At 54.1% G+C, this 25,331-nt stretch overlaps 1 protein-coding gene and 1 long non-coding RNA gene across 4 annotated transcripts; one reads left to right on the plus strand and one right to left on the minus strand.

Moving 5' to 3' along the window:
* Positions 1-690: 690 nt before the first annotated feature.
* FOSL2 (FOS like 2, AP-1 transcription factor subunit) lies at positions 691-20,451 on the minus strand. Of its 3 annotated transcripts, none has more exons than XM_059943679.1 (4): positions 19,530-20,451; positions 9,247-9,498; positions 4,668-4,775; positions 691-2,211 (listed from the first exon to the last, which is right to left on the minus strand). In XM_059943679.1, exons 1-4 carry the CDS (start codon positions 19,629-19,631, stop codon positions 1,690-1,692), a joined length of 984 nt encoding a protein of 327 aa, XP_059799662.1. In that variant the 5' UTR covers positions 19,632-20,451; the 3' UTR covers positions 691-1,689. The 3 variants fall into 3 exon arrangements, with proteins under 3 accessions (XP_059799662.1, XP_059799663.1, XP_059799664.1); XM_059943680.1 differs by lacking the exon at positions 19,530-20,451 and adding an exon at positions 17,568-17,668; XM_059943681.1 differs by lacking the exon at positions 19,530-20,451 and adding an exon at positions 17,372-17,438.
* On the plus strand, positions 18,898-21,324 carry LOC132377423 (uncharacterized). The gene is made up of 2 exons (XR_009506630.1): positions 18,898-19,599; positions 20,105-21,324. It is a non-coding gene; the product is annotated as an uncharacterized LOC132377423 (long non-coding RNA).
* Positions 21,325-25,331: the final 4,007 nt, after the last annotated feature.

The following is a 25,331-nucleotide window of genomic DNA, read 5'->3' on the forward strand; positions in this document are numbered from 1 at the left end:
GGTACGTGAAGGGAATAGGGAACAGGGAACCATGTCATTGCTCTCTTTCTCTCTCTCTCCCCGGAGTCCAACTTTGAGTTCTAACCCCCACTGGGTTGATTTAAATAATATCTATATAGTTTTAAATTATCATACAATGATCTCTAGAGCTGAATCACAATAGCGGGGTCTCCCTCAGAGCACTAGCCCAGCAGAAGCTCATTCTGGAAGATCAGCCCTGGGGAGAAAAAGGCTTTGAGGGGTGGGAGGTGGGGACCACGCTGAGCTCTGCTGAGTTGTGCTCTTGGCGAGGCTGGAGGACTCCTTCCCTGCCCCCGACCCCATGGGAAGGGAGCAGCTAGCTTGCAGCGGGAAGCAACACATCTCATCTCTGATTTCAGCAGCCCCCAAGAATGGCATGTACGCTGCAAGCCACAGTGACAGCTCTGGGCCAGCTGTTCACAACTGGCTGATGGATCTGAGGAGCACACTGGGGTGAGGGGGCAGGGGAGTATAAAAGAAAAAGCACTAGATCCATTAGGTAGCAGATGACCACAGGGGGTTGAACAGGCACCTGGGTGAGAGGTGAGAAGCAAGTGCTGGGGCTGCTGCGAGGCGAACCCGACTCCGACTGCCTCCCTCCTTCCTCCCCCTGCATTTCTGTCCACAGCAGAGGCGCTTTTGAGGCTTGGGGAGGGGCCAGGCCCACGCTCATTAAACCTCTGTGGGTGGCATCACCCTGAGAGACAGGGTGGGGGAGGGCAAAGCCGGCAGGGACTTGGAGTGATTTGTGGCTCCTAGGGAGAGATGCCTCCCTGGTCTGGAGAGAAGGGTCCGGGGCAGAACGGCGAGGCAGTAATTACAGAAGACGTCCTACTCAAGACACCCATGTGGCTTGTTGGCACTATTCCTGGCCCGGTAATTAGGCATTTGGCAAACCCAATCTGTGCCCCGGCTGTCTCACTCACACCCTGTCTTTTGGCCAAGCCGCTCCTCCAAAAGCCGTCTCCGAGGATGGGGAGGAAGGGTCTTCCAAGCCTCCCAGCGATGGCGGCATCTCCTTGAGAGCTCAGGGAGCCCTGCTGGTGGTTCTGGAGATGGTGGTGGACCGGGAGTGTCAGGGGAGGAAAGGTTCTGTATTGCACATTGACTGTCCCCTTCTGGACAAGTCAGCCCCAGCAGAAGAGTCACCTGCTGCCCCATCTCCAGAAATGAAGAGCTTTAATATTCAGACCACCCAGATGAAATGTCATGGCAAATTTGATAAAAACCAAGAGGAAGTGAAATTGACACTGGGGGAAGGAAGGGGCAAATAGTGGGAAGGTGAAACCAAAAGGCACTGAGCATGCTTGGTGGGGCAGAGAAAGACACCATCACTCCAGAGACATATCGTGACAAAGGGACGGGAACGGTCCACACCAGCTTCAGGCTCTTCAGAAGCCAGAGAGATGCCCGGGTCCACCAAACCAAGTTCTCCAACGTTTTTCAAGAAACAGGATTTGCTTTGCAAGATGAACAAGGGAGGAGGTCCCGTGACTTCTAAGAGATCATCCAAGTCCTCCAACGCCTCACCGCCAAATCCCACCTGGGTCTCCCCAGAAGCAGGAAGCTCTCTGGCAGGGTCCCCTTCTTACCCTCATGGCCCTGGAGTGCTGAAAGGTGCTGGTCCCTGGGAAGGAGGCAGTGACGAGGACCCCCCTGGGAGCTGGGTTACAGAGCCAGCAGAGTCGGGGAGTTCAAGGAGTCTGATGACTGGTCCCCACTGCTACTGCTTCTGCGGTGAGCCTTGGAGCAGGACTCAGAGGGCGACGCTGGAGACTCCTGCTCCAGGACGCTGGGGTAGGTGAAGACGAGGTTCGAGGTGCCTGGAGTGATGGCAGGAGTGGAGGTCACCACTATGGGGGTGTGCAGGGGCTCCTCCCCGTAGAAGCCCCCAGCGATGCTGATGGGCTTGATCACGGAGCGCTGCGCCTTGTCCAGCCCCGCCGATGAGGACGAGGGGCTGTCCTCTTCCAGGGGCTCCTGCTTCACCACCACGGCGCCTACCCCTCCACTGCCCCCACTGCGCAGGGCCTGCAGCCCGGAGGCCGGGGGCGACCGGCGCTCCTCGGGGCTGATCTTGCACACAGGCCCGTGGGCCACCAGCATGAACTCCAGCTTCTCCTTCTCCTTCTGCAGCTCGGCGATCTCCTTCTGCAGGCCTGACTTCTCCTCCTCCAGTTCCTCCGTCTCCTGCAGGGGAAGAGGGGTATGTGAGGGACAGCAGGGGGTGCGCTGGGGGGTTGTCAAATCTGGGTGAGAAAGGGAAAACCAGCCACGTGCTCAGAGGACAGAGCTTGAAGGCAGCAAGCTCACACCCCACTGCTTCTGAGCCACCTGCACATTTAAGATTTCCTTTTGTTCCCAAAGCTCCAGACTGAGAGAAGAGGAAGGTCAGCTTGGAGGAAGGGTGAATTAACAATTGTAGCTGTCATGATCGAGCACTCACTTTGTGCCAGGCACTGTGTTAAGCACTTCACAGGCATTATCTCATTCAACCTAGCAGTTTTTTGAAGCAGCTATCAGCAACCCATTTTGCAGATGAAACTGAGTTTCCAAGAGGTTTAATCATTTGCCCAATGCCACAGAGCAAGCAGGTAGGGTAGCCCAGATTTGACCCCAATGTAGCTGACTCCAGAGTCCATATGCTACTACGCTCTTCTGCCTTCGTGCCAGGACCGCCCCCCGGTACCCCTGAGGGGTGAATAATAGTGAGATCCGGCGGGGGAAGGGAGCACAGCATGCAGCTCCACCCCTCTCTCCTCGTGCCTCCTCAACCCCATCCAGCTCGCCGTGGACACATCGACACTAAATCCTAAGCTGCGTGACTGGAGATTTCTGTCTGCACACACAAGCCTAGGACAGTGCCTGGCTTATAGGAAGTGCTCAATCCATCCCGTTTGGATCCTCACCGTCCCTCTTCCCTTTTTTGCTCTAAGTAGAAAGCATATGTTTCAGGACTCACAGAACCCCGGGAGAACATTCAGTTCAGCCCCTGTGCTTTAACAGATGAGACCCCTGCCAGCCTGAGCGGGCATGTGAGGTTGGCATGGACCTCAGCCCTTCCCTTCACACAAAGCCAGAGAAGCAACAGATGCACATGCAGGGGGTCGTTATGGAATACGGAAAGGCATGTGTCACCAGCCTCTTCCCCACTTTTCCTGAACACAGATTCCTGTTTGAGAGCGAGATGACATGGGCCAGAGCTTCGCTAAGCAGAGTACAGCACATTCCGAAGTGAAAAAAAGTTTCCATCTGTCTCAAGGGTCTGATGAACGTCATGAGCTTATGAGAGGCTTCCTGTGGAGGATGTGGCTCAGGGCCTGGGTGGCTGGGCCGTAGGTGGGGAGGCGCGGGGGAGTAGGGTGTGAGGCTTCTAGGGAGGTGGGGGGAAAGCTGCGGGGCCTCAGGGGGCAGGCTCTTCTGGGGCTGGTGGCAGAAGCACCTGGGGTACACCCAGGGGGCATGGCTCCTTGGAAGGTTAGTGGTAGGGAGGGCTCTGCTCGGGGAGTCTCCCCGGGGAGTGCTGATCACTAACGGATCTGCCTCACGTGACATCGGAGCACTCCCACTCCTCCTCCCTGACTCTAACACCTCCACAGGGCACTACTACAGGCATCACGGAATTCACGCAGTGCACATTCAAGACCCACGAGCGAGGGCTCCAGGATGGACAAAGGGAAGCGGCAGCAGGTGAATGGTAACTGGGAGGATTAACTAAAGTAATAGGATGTGCAAGGCAATGATTTCCAAAGCACCATCCTGGCTGCTCATTGCAAGGACCGCCAACAGAGTCTCCCTCACCTCCTCACTTTGCACACATTCCACCCAGGAGAGTTAGTCCTGGCTCTGGGTTTCCTCCACATGGCATACGGCCCATTCTGGAGGGCGGGGCTCTGGAGGGAGTTATGTGACGTTGGTCAGGTCAAGCTTTTGAGAGGGAGGGGTAGGGCCATGGGCCCCCAGGTGTGGGCAATCAGGCAGCAGGGGAGAATGACTCACAAGGGCAGAATGAGGTACCAAGGTGACAGCTTCAGGCTCAGGGCAGAGGCAGGGAACCCTCCCAGCCACGAAGAATATGAGAAAACCCCAGGATAGCACAACTCAGCTGCACGTGACCCATCTCCAGGAGACCTAGAGAGCGTCACGACCCCTGCAGAGGTGAAGGAGCCCAGAGAGCAGCTCCCCACAATGCTCGCCCGCCCAGACTAGATGGCTGAAGCTAGGCCGGGCCACTCCTGCTGGTGGCAGGCACCCTGGGAAGAGGAGCCCCAGAGGAGGCAGGTCTGGGCTTGCCTTGGCTCCCGGGCCCGGCAATGCCAACACCCTCTGCCATCCCTCACCCAGGAGCCCCAGCAGGTCTCAGTGCAGGGATCGCTCAGGTGCTGAATGAGAAAGGGTACCAGGCCCAAGAAGCCTGTCCAGTGCTCTCTGGGCCCAGGCTGGTGCTACAGGCCAGCTCCCTCTCCCCAGCCCTCTCCTTTAATCAGGGCAGTGCTGACCCGTGTGCTGAAAGGAAGGACTGTCTCTGTCTGCACTGACTCACGTGTCAGCCACTAGGGGCAAGGAGGAGGGGCGAGGGCCAGGAGCCCTGGGGTCCCTGCTCTGGCCCACCCAGAAGCGCGCCCACCCCACGCAGAGCTCCTCACCGCCTGCAGCTTCTCTGTCAGCTCCCGGCGGCGGTTCCGGCACTTGGCCGCGGCCAGCTTGTTCCTCTCCCTCCGGATTCGACGCTTCTCCTCCTCTTCAGGGGACAGCTAGAGGCCAAGGTCAAGGATCATGGTTAGGCTCGGATAAATGGCTCACCATCTTTTTGGCTTTTAACTGCATTTTAAGTAGGGGAAGAAGCCCTTCTGGAACTGGGGAGGGGAGGGCCGAAGGCAAGAGGAGCACGGCTCAGAGGCCCAGAACATGCGGCTCACTACTGTCTGGACACCTGGGAGGGCACTTAGAGCTGAACCCACCCCTGGAAGGTGAGGTCACGTGTTTGAAGGGAGAACAGGGCAGCCATGGGTCAGGGACTCACCAGCCCAAGCATGATGGCAGCACGTGTCAGGTCAGCCCCGATTCAGTGCCAAGGCCCGAGAGAATGAGCTGGGACTGCTTCCCCCAGAGTCCCCTCGTGCCAGGCCTGCCCCACCCACTTAAGCAGCTTCCTCCGCTCTGCCTAATTACGCCTCCCCATCACTCTGCCTGCTCTGCAAGCCTCATTATCTCCATTCGATTAAGGAGCTGGGCCCAGAGTAAGAACCACCCAGGGGGGCACGTTCTGTTGCCAGAGGGAGGGCCACCCACTCCCAAGTCCCTCTGCCAGCCCTCGAGTGCTGGCCGCTCACAGTTCAACCCCGAGGACTCACCAGTGTGCCTGGCACAGTGCCAGGCTGGACAGGACCAGCAAAAGGAGGAGGGGCCCTTAGGCAGGTTAAACCCTGCTGCCCACCACATCCACTCATTCACCCAACGAGCCCTTCTACACGCCAGGCACAGTTTGGGGGGTTAGAGATTTGTCAACGAACCAAATGAACAAAAATCCCCCTGCAGCTCCTCACAGTGAGGCTGGTTAGGGGCCCGTGGCTCAGGCCAGAGGGCAAGAACTCTGCTCCCCCATCAGGGCTGACACTCTGTTTACATAGAGACCCCCTTCCAGAGAAGGGCCACCAGCCCCTCGCAGAGGTGATGTGAGGAGATGGCTGAGGGCCAAGGCAGAAAGCAGTTCAAAAGGACAGACCACCCCTTCAGTCATCAGACTGACGGCACACGTACAAGATGCCAAGTACAGTACTTGGGGCTTAGAAGATTCTGGGGGAATAAGACGTGAGTCCTACCCTCAAGGGACACATGGGGAAAGGGCCAAAGCCACTTTTGGAGGGGCTAAGAGAGAAGCCGCCCCACTGATGGGTGCTGCCTGGACCACCAGCCATCCTGTGAGGGAGGGAGCCGCTGCCCGGGCTGGGCCCAGGCCAGAGTCCCCAGGACGCTCCCTGCAGCCTTGAAGGTGCGTGGCTGTGATGTCCTGCGCAGGGCACAGCATCACTGTGTCCCTCACCCCCTGCAGCAGCCTCCAGGTGGTGCGCACTGACCTGAGCCCATCCAGCGGTAACATCTCTGTTAGTCTTCAGGCCCCTTCCAGAGACCCGGTCTTGGAGTCCACACTGGAGTCCTGGCTCCACGTCCCTCCTTAAGCCCCCTCCTCCGCCTCCCCAGGAACGCCAATGGCTCCACAGTCTCTCTTCTGAGAGGTGTCAGGCAGCTGGCAGCCAAACACAGATGTGGCACTTCTGGGTGGACTTGGACGGATTATTGACCCTTCTGAGCCTCAGAGCCCCATTTGTAAAATGGGGTTAATAGGACCTGCCCTGCTTTCCACAAAGTTTCTGCAATGATCAGATGAGATGCAGTGTGAGAGTCCTCTCTAAACTAGAAAGTGCTAGAAAGAAGAAGATGCAATTCAGAGGTCTCCTCTCTGATGCCTTTTCTGCACTCACTGGGCAGCAAATCAACTGGAGACCCGGAGTCCACAGATTCAGGCACCCTGTTCTCTGTGGGGATCGGCTGAGGTCACAAGGCCACTTGGCCAAGGCCCTGAATACTTGCTACTCCTAACCCTGTCTCAACCTGAGCCCAAGAGGGTAACCCTGCTGCAGTCGTGGGTTCAGGGCTCAGCACTGAAAGGCTACCAGGGTTCCCCTTGAGGCCCAGCTAGCCCCCCTCCTCCTTCACTGAGGAGGGGCAGAAAAGATGGAGAGCTGGTCCTGGTCCACTTTGGCCTCCATTCCCCCTTGGCTGCCTCTGGACAAATTTTGGCCTCCCAATTGCCCTAGAAGTCTCGCCCCTATCTGGTGAGGTGTGGGGCAACTTGTGGGAGCTCTTGGCTTAGGAAGTGTTCAGGGGCGGTGACAACATGATTACAACTTGAGTGTGTCAGCACCACCACGTACCCATCCACAAGCCACACACACCCGCCCCTCCCCGCCACTGCTGGCCTCAGAGGGAGCCTCTGGGGCAGGTTCCAGAGCAGGGCAGTGAGGCACCAGGCCAGCCCCTGGTAACAGGCTCCTCCCCCTGGGGGAGGCTGGGAAGGCGGAAGTGAGCCTCTGAGAAAAGACCCTAGGGCTAGGAACCCAAAGAGCCAAGGTTCTAGGATGCTACCACCTAGGCTTCCTCCAAGCTGCCAGATGATTATCTGAACTCCTAATTGACATGGTATAAAACACTTCTGGCTCTCTCCTTCCCTCTCAAAAAAGGAAGGAAATTCTCCAAACTGTCTTATGGCACGCCTAGGTGGTGTGGTGGGAAAACCACAGGGCTGAAGGTCAAAAGAGGTGGATTCTAGTCCTGGCTCTGCTACTAACTCACTGTGTGAGCCTGGACAAGGCCCTTCTTTCTGGGCCTCAGTTTCCTCATCTGTAAAATAGGTGCAGAGGGAAAATTACTGAATTTTCTATAATTATTGAAAATTATAGAAAAGCTGGTCTCCAAAGACTCTTCCAGATATAAACTTCTAAATTTGGTGTGAGCTAGGTCCAGAAAAGGATGAAGAGTACTCAGCACATCTTGCTTTGTTGTCCTGCTAACCCAAGAGTCCCTCACAAGCCTGGCTCTCACTCAGGGGTCCCTTACGTACAGAGAGAATCCAAATCATCAGTGACTATAAAGCTTAGCACCCTGGGCTCCCTGAAGGAAGCACATTTATAGAGGACCTTAGGATCACTGCTACTGCAATATTTATAACTACAGGTATGGAAAGCAGCAGGGAGGGGGGATATTGGCCACTTGCCCCAGCAGCAGAAGCCCGACAGCACCCGGGAGCTGTGTCTGTTACTGTCTATTACACTCACCTCTCCATGTTGCCCCTGCACAGGGCCCTGCCACTAATAGAACAAACCAACATGTAATGGATACAAGGCCCAGCTTTGTCCTCAGAGGAACGGGGCTCCTGTGAAAGCGTCCGGTTCCTCAGCGCAGTGACCCTTGTGATTCTAAGTGTCCTGGGGACTAGTGGCACTGGATCTGCAATCATCCACTGGGCACCATGATTGAAAGGTCCTTGTATTGGAACAAGGAGTGGAGGCGGACAGTGGTTGAAATGGGGAGGGGTTCCAAAGCTGTAACTGAAGTAATTCTTCAAGCTAACATTTCATTTGAAAAAGGGATTCTACTGCCAAAGTATCTCCCTTCCCTGGACTTGTGGTGGCATGGTGTTGTAGAAAGAGCACCGCACAGGGGTCCAGGGGCCTGGTTCTAGGCCACGCTTGCCCACTCACTTGCCAAGTAGCCCCAGGTAGCTGTGTCCAGGCCTTGGCTGTGTCATCTGTGAAGGGGGACAGATGGGGCTCTTGGAAGGCTCATTCCCTCCTTTCTGGAATTATGCATGACTCTGATTTCTCTTTTGGGAAGCAGGGGGCCATCGCTGCCCTGGTAATCTGTTAATACAGACAATGGGCCTTTTGAGTGTTGGGTAGATGCTACGTAGAGAGCACAGGCCCCACCCTTTTCTGGCGTCTCTCTCAGCCAGGCTGACTCCTGCTCAAAGCTGAGCCCCTTGAGGAAAAAAAAAGGCTGATGATATCTGACCACCTCCACCCCCAGCCCTGGGAGCTCAAGCAGCGGAGCAGACTCCAAAGACCCCAGAGTCCCTCCACTTCCGAAATGTGCATCCCAGGCACCTGAAACGGGCTCCTGCCTTGAATTGGAGGCCTGAAACATGGAGGGAGAATGGAAGTAGTGTGGGCAGTACTGGTCTAGAAGGGGCGGGGGGGGGGGAGGCTTTAGGACTGCTGGGTGTCTACCAGATACTGGGAGACAGTTAAGGACTCCCCAGAAACCTCCCAGCCAGGGTTCACTGGCTGCTTGTCCTGTGGCCCCTGTACCAAGGATCAGAGAATGATACTGCTGTAGGCAGGGCCTAAGTCCTGCCCACGTGCTGACGCCTCACCACTCACTATGCGCTTTCCCACCATGATCTCATTCGGGTGGCAGCAAGTCCTGGCCAGCAAGACCCTATCTCCATTTTGCAGCCGAGGAAACTAAGACTCAGAGATTCTAAGGGACACAGGCGAAATGCCTGACTCTCAGGTCTCTAGCTCTGCCTGCACTGATGAGGGTCCTGAGCTCCTTCACCTCCCCAGTGCTCCCAGAACATCGACCCTGCTCCCTGCCAGTCTTCAGAAAAACCCTGTGTTATAAGGCCTGGAAAGCCACCGATGCGGCTCCTGACCGGAACTGTACCTGCTCATCTCTCCTCCTGCGGCCCACGGTGGTGCCAATGGTCTTGATCACGCCAGGTCTTGGGAGGGCCATGTGCCCGGGAACAGAGGCCAGGCCTGGCAGGGGGCTATAGGGGTGCGAACGGGGGTACGGGTTGGACATGGAGGTGATCACCGTGGGCTGCACCATCCACTGCAGGTCCTGGCTGGTCGTGATGGCGTTGATGGTGGGGATGAAGGCGCTGCCTGAGCCAGGCATATCTACCCGGAATTTCTGAAATGAGGAGAAAAGTAGGATTGAGCCAATAAATACTGCAGAACAGGACAAACAGAGCCAGGAGGCCAAAACTGGCAGAAAGTAGAGTCAGAGCCTGGGAAGCCAAGGTCAAGACACTGGGTGGACTTCCTGCACATCCAAGAATCAAGGGGATCTTAACTATTCCTGGGACCCCCCATGTCAGATCTGCTCCCTGACTGAGGTCCTGGAAACTCCATCCCCAACTGGCTCAGCGAGGATGTGGGCATATCCCCAATGGTTTCTAGGATAGATGTGGTCCCTAGCAGCTCACACTCAGCAGGCCCTCTCTCAAGCCCTCCAGGCCAGCTAGGCCCCCATCTGCAGGAGAGCAGGTCTTCCATCTGGGCCTCCTGAGCTTCTGGGTCACTTGCCATTATTCCCCAGGGTACCAGCTTAGGATCCCTTGAGGAGATTTGCCGACCAACTGCTTTGCAGCAACGAAGATCACCAGGAAGGTTATTATGTCTGCTTTTGTTACTTTCCAAACAGGTTCATGATGGGGTTGTGACCCCATCAGGGTGAGACCAGGTCCATGAAAAGATGTCCTCTGACCCATGAGACTGAAAGTGGTACCGTCTGCTGCCAGACTTCCCCTTGCTGTCCTTGTCCTCCTTGACCTTCACCCCCATCTTGCTTGGGGCAGACACACTGTGTCTCTCTTTATCTATCTACATATCTATCTATCTGTGCTCCCAGGCGTGTCTGTGCGAAACTTTGCTGCTAGCTCTGAGTCTTCTCCCTGTCACTTAATTTATGCCCAGACCACGTTGCAGAGCTCTGTGGAACATGCTGCAGGAAGCATTCTATTTAAAATATAAGATGATGACAGAGTACAAAAGCTAAAATGGGCCATGCTCCTCAGCAGCTGGGCTTGACCTTCCTTCAGGGCAGCTACTAGAAAGCGAGAAGGGGGGAGAAGGGAAAGATCCCCTACTTCCAGATTTTTGGGAGAGCTCCCCTCCTGAAACCCTCCAGCCTCGGATGATTCCTGTTGCCACAGAAAGGTTCTGCACATCCTTTCTTCCCTAACTTGGTGGATGAAATGATGACAACAATAATAACTAACACTTACTGAGCACTTATTAAATGACAGGCACCATGGTAGTGTTTAACCTAGATTATCCCATTAATTTTCCCTCTGAGGTAAGAACTACCATTATCTCCATTTTAGAGGCAGAAATTTAGGCTTAGAGAGATTAAGTAACTTATCCAAGGCCACGTTCTAATAAGCAGTGGGGTCAGGATTCAAACCCAGTTCAGCCTGACAAAGAGGCTAGGTCTCTCAAATACGGTGCAACACAAGCTTCTGTAGCATTGTTTCTTCCTGCCTCGAAATCCAGCCCCAAGTGCTGGTATCCATCCCCACTGCCCTCGGACAGAGCATCAGGGCCATCCCCACCAAGGGTCCCTACAGACCTTCCCTCACCCAGGACGCCCCACAGGTCTGGTTGACCCCAGATGAAATCCCACTGCCATTAGCATGGATGCTATAGCATCTCCCCTATATTGGCCCAATCAGACCAACCAGGATTAGAAGCGCCAGCAGCAACGGCAGCTGCCACCACCACGGTCTTCGCCCCTGGAGACGACAGCCGGGTTCCTTTGTGTAAATAAGGTGAAGCTTAGAGTACTTCACTGCAGCTGAGGGAGCTGTGGACCCTTCCTTGCTCACTCCCCTGCCAGCTGCCTGACCCCAGTCTGGGTGGTGGAATGTGGCTGCCTCACCTCCCAGACTGCCCTGGGGGCCCAGGGCAGGGGCATTCAGCGAAGAGAGTGACCCAGTGCAATGAATTCTGGGATTCTGTGAAGTTACCAGCGCAATGGATTCTGGGAGTCCGTGAGGAGAGCTGCCCAGTGCAGTGGATTCTGGGATTCTGTGAAGTTACCAGCGCAATGGATTCTGGGAGTCCGTGAGGAGAGCTGCCCAGTGCAGTGGATTCTGGGATTCTGTGAAGTTACCAGCGCAATGGATTCTGGGAGTCCGTGAGGAGAGCTGCCCAGTGCAATGAATGGATTCTGAGTCACCTCCCAAGGCAAAGACAACTGGACTTTTTATCCGGAGCCGACTGAAAAGTAACAGGTGTATCTGGGTATGTGTGTGTGAAGGAGGGCAGGGTGCAGTGAACACGGAAGGATACAAGTGGGAAATGATCTTCAAGGAGGAAAAACAGACAACCAGGGCTGGCTGTGAGGAGGCAGGGCAGTGAGAACACGTGAGCGGCTGAGTGTGTGCAGAAGCACTAAAGCCCAGGCAGCTATGTTTCTCTTGGGCTGCTGGATTGGGAGGGAGAATGGGGAGTAGCCTGAGTCAGGAGGCCTGGGTTTGAGGCCTTGGTGAATCACTGAGGACCCAGTTTCCCCGTCTGGAAAGGGGAGTAGTAACACCAAACTCACTGCACTATCATGAGGATTAAATAAGTAGCTACTTGTAGTCACAGGCTATAAAAGCACACCGGCGGCTCTCAACCCTGGCTGCACATTAGAATATTCTGAGGAGCTTTTTAAAAACACCAATGCCGGAGCCAGCCCCACCATTACAGTTCTAAAATCATTGCTTTGGGGTGGGGTTCTGATAAGGTGTTTTTTAAAAATGCCTGAGGAGGTTCTAATGTGCAGCCAGGGTTGAGAAATGCTGCTCCAAATAAGTGGCAGGTGGCATCGTCATCATCACGACCACCATCACCACCATCACCATCATCATCATGCATCATCATTGTAAGTGTCTGTGCATTTACGGTGCAAAAGGGGTGGCTCCAGGGAGAATTGCCAGCTTCTCATTCCTGGGAAGCACCCAATGTTTTTATTGTTTCTCTCCCCAAGTCCGGTTCTGGGTTTGAAAGACACCCGAAGCATCCAGCAGGATGGTTTAATGTGACCTTCCACTTGTGTGGGGGAACTGTCAGCTTTCCTTTCAGGAAAGCACCCAAGAAATTCATTCCTCATTCCAAAAAAAACAAACAAAAGAGCTCCCATTTCAGGCTGGGAGAGGGAAGCCAAAAACCTGAAGCAAAGCTGAGCGACTAAGATCCCTTAGGACTAAGTGCTGACTCTCAGCCCCTCTCGGGGCCCTCCAGCCCACTCACTCTGTGATGGCAGGTCTACAGAAGGCCGTGCCCAGCCATCAGCCAGATTCCTTGCAGCAGTGGCTTGGTCTAGACAAAACAAGACAGCAATAAAAAAAAAGGCAGTAGGTAATGACTGCCTCTAAATGCATGTACAACTTGTTTCAGAGGGAGGTAAAGCCATCTGGATAACACACTGGCTCTAAACTGCAAGGAAAACACGTCCTAGCCCCTGAGGGGACTGGGGCTCCGATAAAGAAGGCTTTTGTCTGCCGGAGGAGGCTCTCTGAGACACACACAGAAGTTTAAGTGAGATCTGGCAGATGTGTCTTGTCTCAACTCCAAAGGTATTTTTCAGAAAGCGACACTGGGGTCGGAGAGAAGAGGTGGGCCTAGGAGTCTGTGATCCCAGAAGTTAGCTGGTGTTCTTCTCTGACAACAGACCCAAGAATCAGTCAAATGTCATGCTGGGGAGAAATCATGGTTCTCTACGAACGGGTTAACACTGAACATAAACCAAGATGGGGTTTCCCAGCTGCGGGCATTAGGGTGGTTTGATCCCTGCTGCAGCACCAGGTGTGTGCTGGGAGTGGGGGGCTACAGGAGGTAACCCAGGACCCTCACTTGACTCCCCTGGGGCTCTCCAGCCCCCTGGAAGCTCCTCCTCTAGGGACAGAATTGAAGATGCTGGATGGCTGTGTGGTATTCCAGCCTGGCAGAGCCTCCAAATGCTTTCTTTCACTGTGTCATCCTGTTGACTTCTGGGTGGGCAAGAATGCCTATAAAAGGACAAACTGCCCCCCACCCCCACCGACCTCCTAGAGCAGTTTGGCAAACTTTCGCTGTAAAAGGCCAGACAGTAAATATTTTAGACTCTGAGGGCCATAAGGTCTCTGGTGCAACTACTCAACTCGGCCATAGTAGCGTGAGTGCAGCCACAGACAAGATGTAAACAAATAGGCGTGCCTGTGCTCTCTTAAGCCCTATTTACAAAAATACTTGGGCCATAGTTTGGCAAGCCCTGTCCTCGAGGATCATTCTCATCTCTCATGCTCAGGTTGGTGGAAAAAGAATAAAGAGAGGAAGTGAGAAGGCAAAAAATCACAACTATTCTTCTAACCCAGGGAGTCAAGGGATGGACTCTCACTAGACAGCTTGAATCTCCAGAACCTGAAGCCAAAGTTCAAGCCTTACAAGCCTTGCTGCAGGTCTTTGGGCAGCAGAACCGCCTTATCCTGAAGCATCCTGAATTTAAGGGAGCTGTGGGGCCGCTCAGTAAGTACGTGTGTCCTCCCACTGCCTATGAGAAAGACAGCTCAGAACACAGGGCCCCTAGGGCCACCCAACTTCATCAGGTCAGAGAGGTCCCTGTAGCCCAGCAGTTGCTAATTTGGGAAAATGACCTTTCTGAACTCTGCAGGGCCTTGGATTCAGAAATAAGGGTCACAACCACGGCCTTTTGCAGAAAGGTCTAGGAAGTAGGGTTTGGGTTCCTATTTCTTGCAGACATGGATGGGGCAGGGCTTATCCCAGAAACTCCTGAGCTGGGCAGAAATGGCATTTGAGATGGAAGTCAGAGTTGGTGTTTTGGGTCCATCCCCTCAGCCAGGCATGTCTCCATCAGATTGATTCTTGACTGGGCCACAAAGCACTCGAGCCATGAACCCCATGAATACCTGTGACCTGCCTCGGCAGGCAGAAATGATTATGCATATCTGGGAAGAGACTGGGTTCTTTCTCTTAAGAACCCCTTTTTTTAGTTTCCCAGCACAGGAAAAGGAAAATTCCAACATCCCAGGAGACTGGCTTGGGGAAGAGGAGAGGGCAGGGCAAATGCTGCCTCAAATGCCCCAGAATAACCCTGTTGAGGTCCAGTTTGACTCAAATGCTCTGTATTTTTACCAAACATGGGGTGTTCTCCAAAGCCTTCTATATGGAATTCAACCAATTTTCACAGATTCTGCAGTGGACATCACTTTGACCTTTGACCTTTCATTCCTCTCTGAGTAAAGCCACTTAGTTCACCATGGAAATGGTCCTAATAACTCATGATTTCCCCAAATTTTAAAGTATACAAACACTATCTCAGGTGATCTGCCTCCTGTCAGGTTCACTTGAAAGAATCATGCTATCTTTCTTCACCTAACTGCCAGAGTGAAGAACAGCAAAGAAGAAAAGGAAAAAGCAAGGAAAATAAGGTGACCAACACAGAGTTTCCACCAAGTTCCCCAGTGTCCTTCCTCCCAGGGCCCTTCTGGACAGAAATTCCACTCCAAAGCATGAGAGGATTCTCTCCACCATTCTGTGGATCCCTTTTGTACCTCCACCAATCCTGGGACAGCTGTGCACTCCACGGGAAGGGGATGCCGTCTCATCTTCTCTACAACCACAGCAGGTGAGCATGGCCAAGTCACTGCCACATGACAGGGTGCGAGACAGCAGTGGGCAAGAGGAGTCTTACACCTTCCCTCTCCAGCCCAGTGAGTCCAAGAGGGACAGAGTTACCGAATGGGGTTTGGAACAGATATATTTGCCTCAATCAGGGCAGCTGCCGTCATTTTGAAATGCTGTGGCCATCAAAAGACACCACATACAACACAGATGAGACACAGCCATAAAACACTGATTCTTTTTCTTTCTTTCAACACATAGACCAGAAAGTTAGCCTCCCGAATTCTCCAAATCAGTACCTTTATTCCTGTATAACAGAGTGGGGACATCTAAGGTAGAGGTGGCAAAGGCGCCTGCTTTTGGTGTGCCTTGTCTTGGTGACTGCTGTCCCAGGAAGACTCCTGAGATGGAGACCAACAGAATTTGGGGTCACACCCTGCTTTGGACCCAGACAGATCACCCAGACCTCATACATCACACTTGGTTCTTTATATGTCAGATCTTTTGATAACTTCCAAATATCAAATTCACCCTCAAAAGACAAAGATATGTTAGGAGGGAGGGTTTTCAAAAGAATTTGCTGAAGGCAATCCCAAAGAGGGATGCTGTAAAACCTTTCTGAATCTGACTAATAGCCACAGCATTCAAATAAGTATTTAGTCTTCTCAAAGAACAATAATGAAGGGGACAACAGTGATTTGGATGCCTAAGTTCGGGTGTGTTTGTAATAAGACAGAAAAGAAAAAAACAGAGGCTCCTAACTTTACGCTCACCTTGCATAATGAGGCAGGCAGAAATAAAGTAATGGAAATGCACTCAGGAGTTTGGATAGGAAAATTCAACTGCCACTCAGACAATACATGACTGCTGTTTCACCCCATTCACTTTGATGAAACAGTGACACTGACTTCCACCATCAAGAATCAGCGGAACAGACAAATTCCTGGGATAACATTTCGTTTGATCCTAATCTACAACATCTGTGAGATCAAGGCAAAAATTTTAAAAAAAGGCACCAGACCGTTAATATACACCTCCCACCTTCCCACCAATTCTGAAGACCACCTCCCCAAATAAAATTCCCAATGCCCTAATACAAACAATATCAAGAAAACAAGCCTTGGGAATTTGAAGACATTGTGCTGACAGATATCAAAATAGGGAAAGAAAAAAAGCACTCCTTTTTCAACCACGTTTTATTCAGAAAAAAAACAAAATCAGAAGAGAAACTGCATCTCGAAGTCAAGCAGCTCCTATTTAACCACTGTTAAATATATGGCATTTATTTGACCTGGATTAAAAAGAAAAAAATCCTAAGAATTCCGAAAACTCACCAAGTTAACACTCTCTGGGGCTGGAAAAATACATTCCCCAGATAGTTCTTCTAAGAATGTCCCGTAGGGGGCACTAGAGAGGCATGATTGGGGCTGACTTGGGAATCACAGTCATTTCTGGTAAAAGTTCTTTGATGTGAGGAATGTCCCAGCCTGGGTACAGTTGGCAAAAGTTCACTCTGGGGAATGTGTGTGTGTGTGTGTGTGTGTGTGTGTGTGTGTGTGTGTGTGTATGTGTGTGTCTTGGAAAAGGATGGTTGCCAAAGAAGAGAGCTAGTCTGGTATTCCTTGAACTGTCCCCCTTGATTTATTTTCACAAGTTATCTGAGGAACAGACAAATGGCAGCCTTGGAAAAGTTCTGGGTCTTGTTTTTGTTTTGTTTTTCATTAAAAGGGGGCCCAGCTGATGAAAACAAGTTATGAAATGACCTATGTTTGTGTAACTGGCTGAATTGCGTAATGCTCAGGGCCTGAAACCGTTTAAGAGTCGCGCAGCCAGGCAGGGCATATATCTGGGAGGTGTTTTCCTAGGAAAGTTAGGAGAGAGAGAGAGAAAACAACAACAACAACAATAAAAAGAAAAAGCCAGGAGGGGGAGGTGTGTGCAACTATTAGAGACAAATCAAATCACCAATGACCAACCTCTGAGATTAAAACTATAACTGGAACAGGAAATATTTTTCATGCTTCAAGTTCCTGCCATATACAAGAACAGAGGTTTCAACAGAGTTATCTGCCCCCCACCACCTTCCCCAAGTCACTGAAACTCATGGCCATGTGTTAAGATCAAGCTTTGTGAAGCGAGAGAGGAGAGGAAAGTTCTAGGTTGAGTAAACAGCAATAAACTTCTCAGGAATATCAGACCCCACAAACAAAGAGAGCAGAAAAAAATAATATTCACTTGCCCAGGGTGAAACCAGAGAATGCTCTTACACTGATTGGTCCGCTGAGATGCCACAAAAGGAAGAAGGCCCATCACTAACTGCCAGGAAAGTCTCCCCATAAAGGAAGCTAAGAGAAATAAAGTGATTACAGGTTTTATCTGGTATGCAATAAAGTTACCTTGAGCCAGAGTGGGGTCACAGACTTGTGAAGTAACAAAAGCTTCTCGCGTCAGTCCTTAGGACCACAGAACAGCTCTGCTCAAAGCCACAGAGATGATAGAAAAAAACCCTGCCTCCCTCCCCCCCTCCCCCCCTCCCCCCACCCCCTCCCTCAGGAGTGGATAGGCTGAGAAACTTGTCCAAAGCTACGTTACCTTGCCAATCCCTCTGGTTTGAAAGGCGCCTCACTCAAGCTGCTGGGCCGAATGGGCAGGCGTATATGCAAGAACCCTGTGCACCAGTTATTACTAATTGCAAAATCCTCATGTGTTACAGCATGCTAGGAATTAGCCAACAGCTGCTTTTTGCTTCGGTAATGAGGCCCCATTACACTCTGCTGGACTGAGTTCTCTTCCTTCTGCCTAGCACTGGTTTCCTGTCTGATTTTCTTCCAAAACAGGGAATTGCCTCCGCTCACATCCTGGGCTCAAAGCCCTAGTGACACAGATTATTCAGTTGGGGCACTGATGTCCGGTCTGACTTCCCATCCAGGCCCCAGGGTCTGAGAAAAGCCAGGCGGCGAGGTTGTAACATTTCAATGATGAGTGCCACAGAAACGGCAGCCAAAGGAGCAGATGAGAAATCAAAAGAACCCTTCCTGGTTCAGAGAGGCAGAGAGGGACTTTTTGGGGGCTGTTGAATCGGAGAATGAGGGAATGGGTTATAAATGACTCTAACCCATTGCCTAACGATAGCTGGATTCAATACAAACCACCAATGGGGCTGGAAAGCAAACAAAATCAAACACTTTGGAACAAGATTTGAAACTCTTCACCTTGGTATTCGTCATTAGGGGCGCACTGACTGCACCCTCAATGCACAGACCAGGCTCTCTACAGTGGTGCTTATGGGGACAGCAGGGCAGGTAGAGGGAAGACACAGAAAAGCCGTTCTGAGGACTCACCAGGTATGGGGAGCCAGTCTGGAATAAGATACCCCTCTTCAGTTACCAGAGAGAACCGTGTTTCCATTTTACTCTCCATCAGGGTCCCTCCTCCCTGGAAGCCCACCCCAGCCCCTTCTGGTTGGCTGGTGTATAGAGGCCAAGGCCACCGCCTTACCAGAGCAACTCTTGCTGCAGCCAATTTGGCTACAGACTGCAGATCCTGACTGAGGCGGGTTTCAGGTTCTAGTGGCCTTGCTTGTTAAGCCAGCTCCCTCACAAGCCTCGGGGTGGGGGGGTGGCTGCTGCCGAGGACAGGCACCCCACCAGCACCACCAACCCAGCAGCACCCTTCTGGTATTTATTTATTCTGGTATTTATAGACAGATCGCACGCACAATCCCTCCAGTGCAAACCAGTCCGCCTGCTTTAGAAACAAGTTGTTTTTCGGCTTCCAGAACCACTCAGGAGCCCAAGCGAGGTCTCTCCACCCTCCCCCCCCCCCCCCTTCTCTCTGCAGGCGTCCTTGCCCCAAGGTACTCCCAGACCCACAAGGCGCCCCTTCTGGTGGCAGTGCAGACTCCTTCTCCGACCCTAACAGGAGATGCATGGGCGCCGGGCACCTAGGCGCAGCCGAGCCAATCAAGGCTGACCTCCTCCTTCCCGACCTTCGCACCTGATTCCCAGAGCGACAACCCGCGCCCACTCCGGATTACTTGAAGGAACCCAACCATGTTTCCGAGTCCCCAACATTTTCCAGAAATTAAGACCGATGGGGGCCGGGGGAGAGAAGGAGAGGGTTTTTCTTAAGAATAAGGTCCCGAGATGTAGGGAGGGGCCCGTGGGTGCAAAGATTTTTTTTTTTTTCCACCACGGAAAGAGAGGAGAATGGAGGTGGATTCCTGGGAGATGAGGTACAGGATCCTGGGAAGGGGACCTGCAATTCCAGGAGCTGGTCTGGATAAGATGTAGTGTGAAGGATAGGGTTTGCTGGCTGTTCCAGCCCGCTCAACGCTCCACTTTAAAAAAAAAAAAAAAAAAGTGTTGGCGGCGGGTAGAGGGGATGAAAGGAGGTGTGGGCAGGACAAGACGAAAATCCAGAACTTACAACGGTGGCCCGTAGGAATTTTCTCGCCAAACCAAGAAATGGAAAAGAAAGCAAGAGAGGCAGTGGCGGCGAGAGGATGGCGGGGATCCGCCCGCGCCGCCAGGTGCACCCGGGCCCCGCACCTACCTGCTGGCCGCCGCCGCCACTGGAGTAGGACTCGGCGTGCGCAGGAGAGCCGCTGCTGCCCCGGGATGAGGTATCAAAGTTCCCGGGATAATCTTGGTACATGATCCGCGGTGGGGGCCCGAGAGGAAACAGGGTGTTTTTCTTCCCCCGCCCTCGCCGAGGCCGCGCACCGGCTGCTGAGCGCTGGCTCCCTGCGGGCCGCGCCTCGGGCTCTAGTCTTCGGTCCCGGGCTTCTCCCCCTCGGCGGCGACACCCCGGGAACAGTGACCCCCGAGCGCCGAGCGCTGCACTTCTTTCCTGCTCTATGAGCGCTGCGGGTCCGGCTGTCCACCCGGTCCCTCCCACTAAAAAGTCCGCGCGTCCCTCGGTCCCTCCCCTGCGCGCGCCCTCCCGCCCCCGCGCGCAACCGGAGCTCAGGCCGGACCGCCGGCTTAATCAAAAATTGGAAAGTAAAACAGAATAGGAGCCCGGCGAGTCAAGCCTGCCACGTCTGGGGACCCCCGATTTCAGACAGGGCAAAAAAAGGCGAAAAGAAAGGCTGCCCGCTTGGAGAAACTTCTATTTCCTCCTTTTAGAAAAGGAGCTGAGAATAAACTTCCTGTGGCCGACTCGCCGCCGGAGTTTCGAGCGGTTCGGACACTTGACTAGAAGGCAGCCTGCGCCCGGCCCGCGGCCGGTGGGGTTCCAGTTGAGCCGGCGCGGAGAGGGACGTGGCCCCGCTCCCCGTGCCACAGCTGCGGCGCCCGGACCTGCACCCCTTCCCCGGCGCCCGCTCCCGGACGGGCCCGCGTTGCCCGTCCGCGCCTCTCTCACTCCCTCTCTCTGTCCCCGCCGAACGCCGTTCGCTTGCTCGCTGGTTTGCTCGGAGCCCCAGCGCTCTGCCCGAGATGAGTCACTACAATGGCACGAGTTCAACTCCACACTCTTTATTCTCCAGCCCCTGTACCTCACGTCAACCCCAGACTCCACCTTGCAGGGAGGAGCGCGCGGGGAGGCGGAGGGAGAAGGCCGAGGAGGAGGAGGAGGAGGAGGAAGAGGCGCGGGAGGAGGCGGGCGCAGCGCTACCCTCCCTGCCCCGGCTCCCGGCCGCGCTGACGCCAGCCGCGCACCCAGCGCGAGGAAGGAAGGGGGTGGCGGGTGTGGGAGCGGACCGCTGGCGCGGTTTGAGGGAGCCGAGGCTCCTGGCCCTTCCCCCCCCCCCGCCCACCCCCCGGCCCCGCGCCCTTGGTCTGCTCCGCTGGCGCACGTTGCCAAAGATGGTCATTTGCGTTAGAGGACGCGAGTGCGGGTTCCCTCGCTTTCGGGTGACGTGGAGGGAGAGGGATTCCCTCGCCGGCTCCCCAGCACGCCGCGGCCTCCCCGCCTTCCACCACCCTGGGAAGGGGCGCGGGGCGGGGCCCCCGAGAGCGGCCGCAGGGGCCTCGGCGCCGGGTTTTAGAAAATAATCACAGTCCCGAAGAGCGAGACGGGCGGTTCAGTGCGGCGCCACCGCGAGGCTGGGAGCCGGGCGCGCTGAGCCGCTCGCAGGGAGGGCGCGGCCGCGCATGGTCGTCGGCGTCCTCCGCGGCGCCGCCTGAAGCAGCGGGCGCCCTGGGCGCGCTGGGTATCCGCACCTCCCTGAGGCCGGGCCTTGGCGGGGCACGGCGCCGCCGGGCGGGGCCGGCCTGCCTAGTTTGCCCTCCGTGGCTGGCTGCCCACTGCTTCCCGCCCCTTCCCCCCACCCGCCCCGTTTTTTCGGCCCTGAAATTAATTTGTTAGGAGTAGCCTTGAAGACGAAATTAAACAGTCAAGACATTCCGGCCGCCTTCTACGCTGGGCAATTGGGACGCATCTAATAGGAGTAATCGGGCATTATAAGCAACCTTGACTGTTACGAATTTGGAAGGAAAAAAAAAAAAAAATAGGGAAGAGGGAGGCCCGGGAGAGGGTGTGCCCCAACGTTGTCTTCAGCTGTTTTGGAGCGAAGTTCAGGCAGTAGGTAGTGCGGATTCCTAGGTTCTCCCTCCTCGCTGGGCGGGGTGCGGGGTAAAGAGCACAGGCCCTGGAGTATGAACGCCAGGCTGTGCTGTTTACGAGCTGTGAGACTTTGGGCGAGTCCCTTAACCTCTCTGGGCTTCAGTTTCTTCCTATCAAACGAAGGGGTTGAGACATGACCTTCAAAGGCCCTTGTCAGCTCTGGAACTTCAGTCCTTCTGCAGAGATGATCCGGAGGAGCACTGTACTAGGAGTCAAGGAAACTGGGTTCTGGTCCAGGCTCTGCCTTAGTCTCGGTTTACCCAACTTTTACGTGTACCATCTGTATCCCCACAGGGTCCTTGTGAGGACCCAACGGGAAGATGTGTGAAGGCTGTGAAGCATTATGCATTGTTAACACATCACGGTTTCGGTCCTCAGTTTCCTTATCTGTAAAGTGGGGGTGTTGCTAGGAAAGAAAAATAGAGCCGGGAACTCAAAGCTTTCCCGGGGCTCTATATAAAGCGCTGGCGTTTCCGGGACGGCTGGCGGCATCTGGCCGCCCCAATGGCCCCAAGATACGGTAATCCCAAACAATACTCGGGGTCATTGTTTACAACTATAAAACACATTCTGTCCTCAGCTCCATCCCCAAGGACGCGCGCGAAGAGGCGAGGCTGGCCGGGCTCCTCGCACCTCCGCCGCCGCCTGCCTGGCAGAGTCCCCAACTCCCCCGGTCAGGGCGAGAAGTGTCGGGCAGACGGATGCGCGCACCCAGCGCGGGGGCTTGGCGTTTTATGTTTTTGTCTTTTAAATCCTGCGTCCTGCCTGCCTGGGTGTGTTTACGCTCTTCTCTCAGCAGGACTGTGTAAATGCAGTCCTTTGACGCAAAACCGTTCAGCCCTTTCCCCAGCGGCAGCGGCAAAACCCAGAAAACTGGGGGTGGGGACGGTGAGGGGGGGGAGCGCAGGAGAAGAAACCGTGACACTTTCTTCCTCGCCTCTCCGTCCCCTCCCGCGCCACCCGGCCCCCGGCCGCCTTGGCGAGCTCTTAGCGGGCTACAAAGGGAGTCGCGGTCTGGGCGCCCAGGGCCCTCCCCGGAGCAGCCGCGTGTCGAAGCGGCGCGAACAGACGCACTTTTAGTTTTCCTTTGAGCAGCAGCGGCTGCCCGGGCCTCCCCCACCCCGCGCTTGAAAATCCGGATGCTTCTGGGTCTCTCCCACACAGTACTTCCAGTAATTCGGGGGAAAAGAAGGAGGGGGAAAGGGAGCGGGATCTTCCTCGGTGGCCTCCGCCGTCCCGGGCGCGTCCAGGCCCGGGCAGGCGCCGCCGGGAGCGCGCGGGCAGGCGAGCGCACCCTCGCGCCCTCGCCCGCCCCCGCCCTGCCTGCTCCCCAGCCCTTTCCTTTCTTGTGGGTTCCCGTAAAGCCCAGCAGCCCCGAGACGTCTGCAGAGCATCACGGAAGCTGTGCTGATGCAAGTCGCTAGCCTCCCTTCGGTGCGCCCCGGCCTGCCTCGGAGCGCTTTGATCCCGGCCTTCCCCGGCTCCAGAACTTGTGTTGGCTCCCTCTGCCCGCCGGGAGGCCTGCGTTCTGCAGCCTGCCTTCGCCCCTCAGTCCTGGAGCGCCAGACACAGAGCTGCGCCCTGGTGCTGTGGGCACCGACCGGCTGGTGCAGCTGGTGCCTCGGACTAACTGTGAATGCCAAACTGAGAATTTAGCTTCCAAGCCCAGTTCATTGCCCCCCTCTGGGGGGAATCATTCCAGGATCACCCAGTTAGAAGGGATCCTCTGACTCCCTGGAATAGGATACTAAGAAGAATAGGGGCCAATCTTTACTGAGCACTTACCAGTAGTCAGGCTGAATACTTTACGGGGATTGTCTCATGCAAGCCTCCGAACAAACGTTTGAGGTGGCTATTCGTCCCTGGTTGCAGATTAAGTAACTTGACCAGGAGAATTAGAGGGTTAGTGACCCAGTTGGAAGTACAGCTGGGCCTCTATGACTCCAGGCTCTTCCTCTTACCTGGGACATGTGTGACCTGCCTCCTACTGGAATGTCTTTGTTTCTCTCTTACTGGTCTCCAGAAAGCATGGACTTCCTCTGGTGCATGACTTTTCCTCCACTTAGAGGTTCTCCTTAATTCTCTGCCCAGCACTATCACTCAGGGTACGGAAAGGTCATGTCATATGAGGGAAGAGGAGGCGGTAAGCTGGGATGGGGAGAAAAAGGTAGCTTGTGCCACCTTCTCATTGCCTCTCTGGGTCTTGGGACCTCCCTGCACTGAAGTTAGGTGTTTCTTCCTCTGTCCCTCCTGTCCAGTGTTTGGCCCCGAAATGGTTGCCTGCACATCTGAGTGCTGGACAGTTCATGAAGCCCTTTCACATACATGGCCTCGTTTTTCCTCACATAACATCTGTGCCAGAGATGTAACAACAGTCAGGGTGCCTCTGGATTGCCAAAGTGGAGGCCGAGGAGCAGAGTGGCAAGGCAGCCTCCTCAAGATTTCCCAACCCATGGTTGCCAGAGCCTGAACTCAAACCCATCTCACCTGACTTTACACCCAGGGCTCTGCCTGTTGTCCATGCTCCCAGGCTTGACAGGTCAGAAGCAAAGTCCATGGCTTAATAATAAATGGTCCTTTATCCACCATGCCTGAGCGAATCTGCCATCATTTCTCTATTGTAAACCATACATGTTGATGATGTTTGAACATTTCTGAAAGCCAGGTACATGTTATCATCAGTGACTATTTAATCCGGAAGCGTTTCTGTTTGTCCCAAGATCTCTGGATCACTCAGGAGTCCATCAGGAAACAGACCTCAGCCCGGATGGTTCAAAGGAAGAGGCTTTAAAAATGGAGCATCTCCACAGAGAAGTGTGAGCAGAGCTAAGAGAGCAACAAGGGATCTTGCCGCACCCAAGGCCCAGTAACAGCTGGAAACTGTGACCATGCCCAGGGTTCAAAAGGGAAGAAAATAGTGTTATTAGAACCTATTGCACACTGGGACCACGGAGGAAGGCCATCCAGCAGGATAAAGAGAAGCAACCCATGCCAGAAAGACACTGAAGAGGATGGAGGAAAGGATCCCAGACCATCTCTCCCATCCCCTGTCAGCCTCCCAGGCACAGCGAAGGGCAAGGAAGGGTGAGCAGTGGATCTGGTGGGGGTGGGAAAGGCACACTCAGCAAATGAGGAATAACCAGCAAGGATGCTATTAAACCCAGAGGTATCTTCTCATGGGTGACATTTCAGGATGGGGGAAATACAGTCAATCAGTAAGTCTCACATCTCACCCCGAGTCGGGGTAAACACGAGAATAACGCACACAGCTTTTCAAGCTTGCACCTCCCCTCCCTTTAAACGTCACTGATACATTCAGCCACTAATCCAGAGGGAATGTGTTATATCGTTCAGGTGTGGGGGCAGAAAGAAAGGCTGGGAACCACGGATCAGAAGAGATCAGCATCTGGAGGAAAGAGCTGGATGAATAAGCAATGTTGACTCCTCCCTGTGGCCTAACACAACCTCCGTTACATTCCAAGAGGGGCCCACCGGCTTCAGTATTCTGAGACATGACATGGGCCCTCACCCACCATGATTCCCATTTCATGTATGGGATTCACACCAAGGAGGAGATGTGAAAGCAAGGAAGTCCAGAAACTATCGCTCTAGAGGCCAACCTAATAATAATATTAAAACTGAATGTTCTGCATCTGGGTGGTGGTTACATCTGTACATATGTGAAAAACTCATCAAGTTCTACCCTTGGATTAGGGCATCTATTTACTTTACTGTATGTTACCTTCAATTTAAAGAATACAAGCAAACAACAACAAGCCCTTTTGA

The sequence above is a fragment of the Balaenoptera ricei genome, chromosome 13 (genome assembly GCF_028023285.1).
Source record: "Balaenoptera ricei isolate mBalRic1 chromosome 13, mBalRic1.hap2, whole genome shotgun sequence".
Taxonomy (NCBI): domain Eukaryota; kingdom Metazoa; phylum Chordata; class Mammalia; order Artiodactyla; family Balaenopteridae; genus Balaenoptera; species Balaenoptera ricei.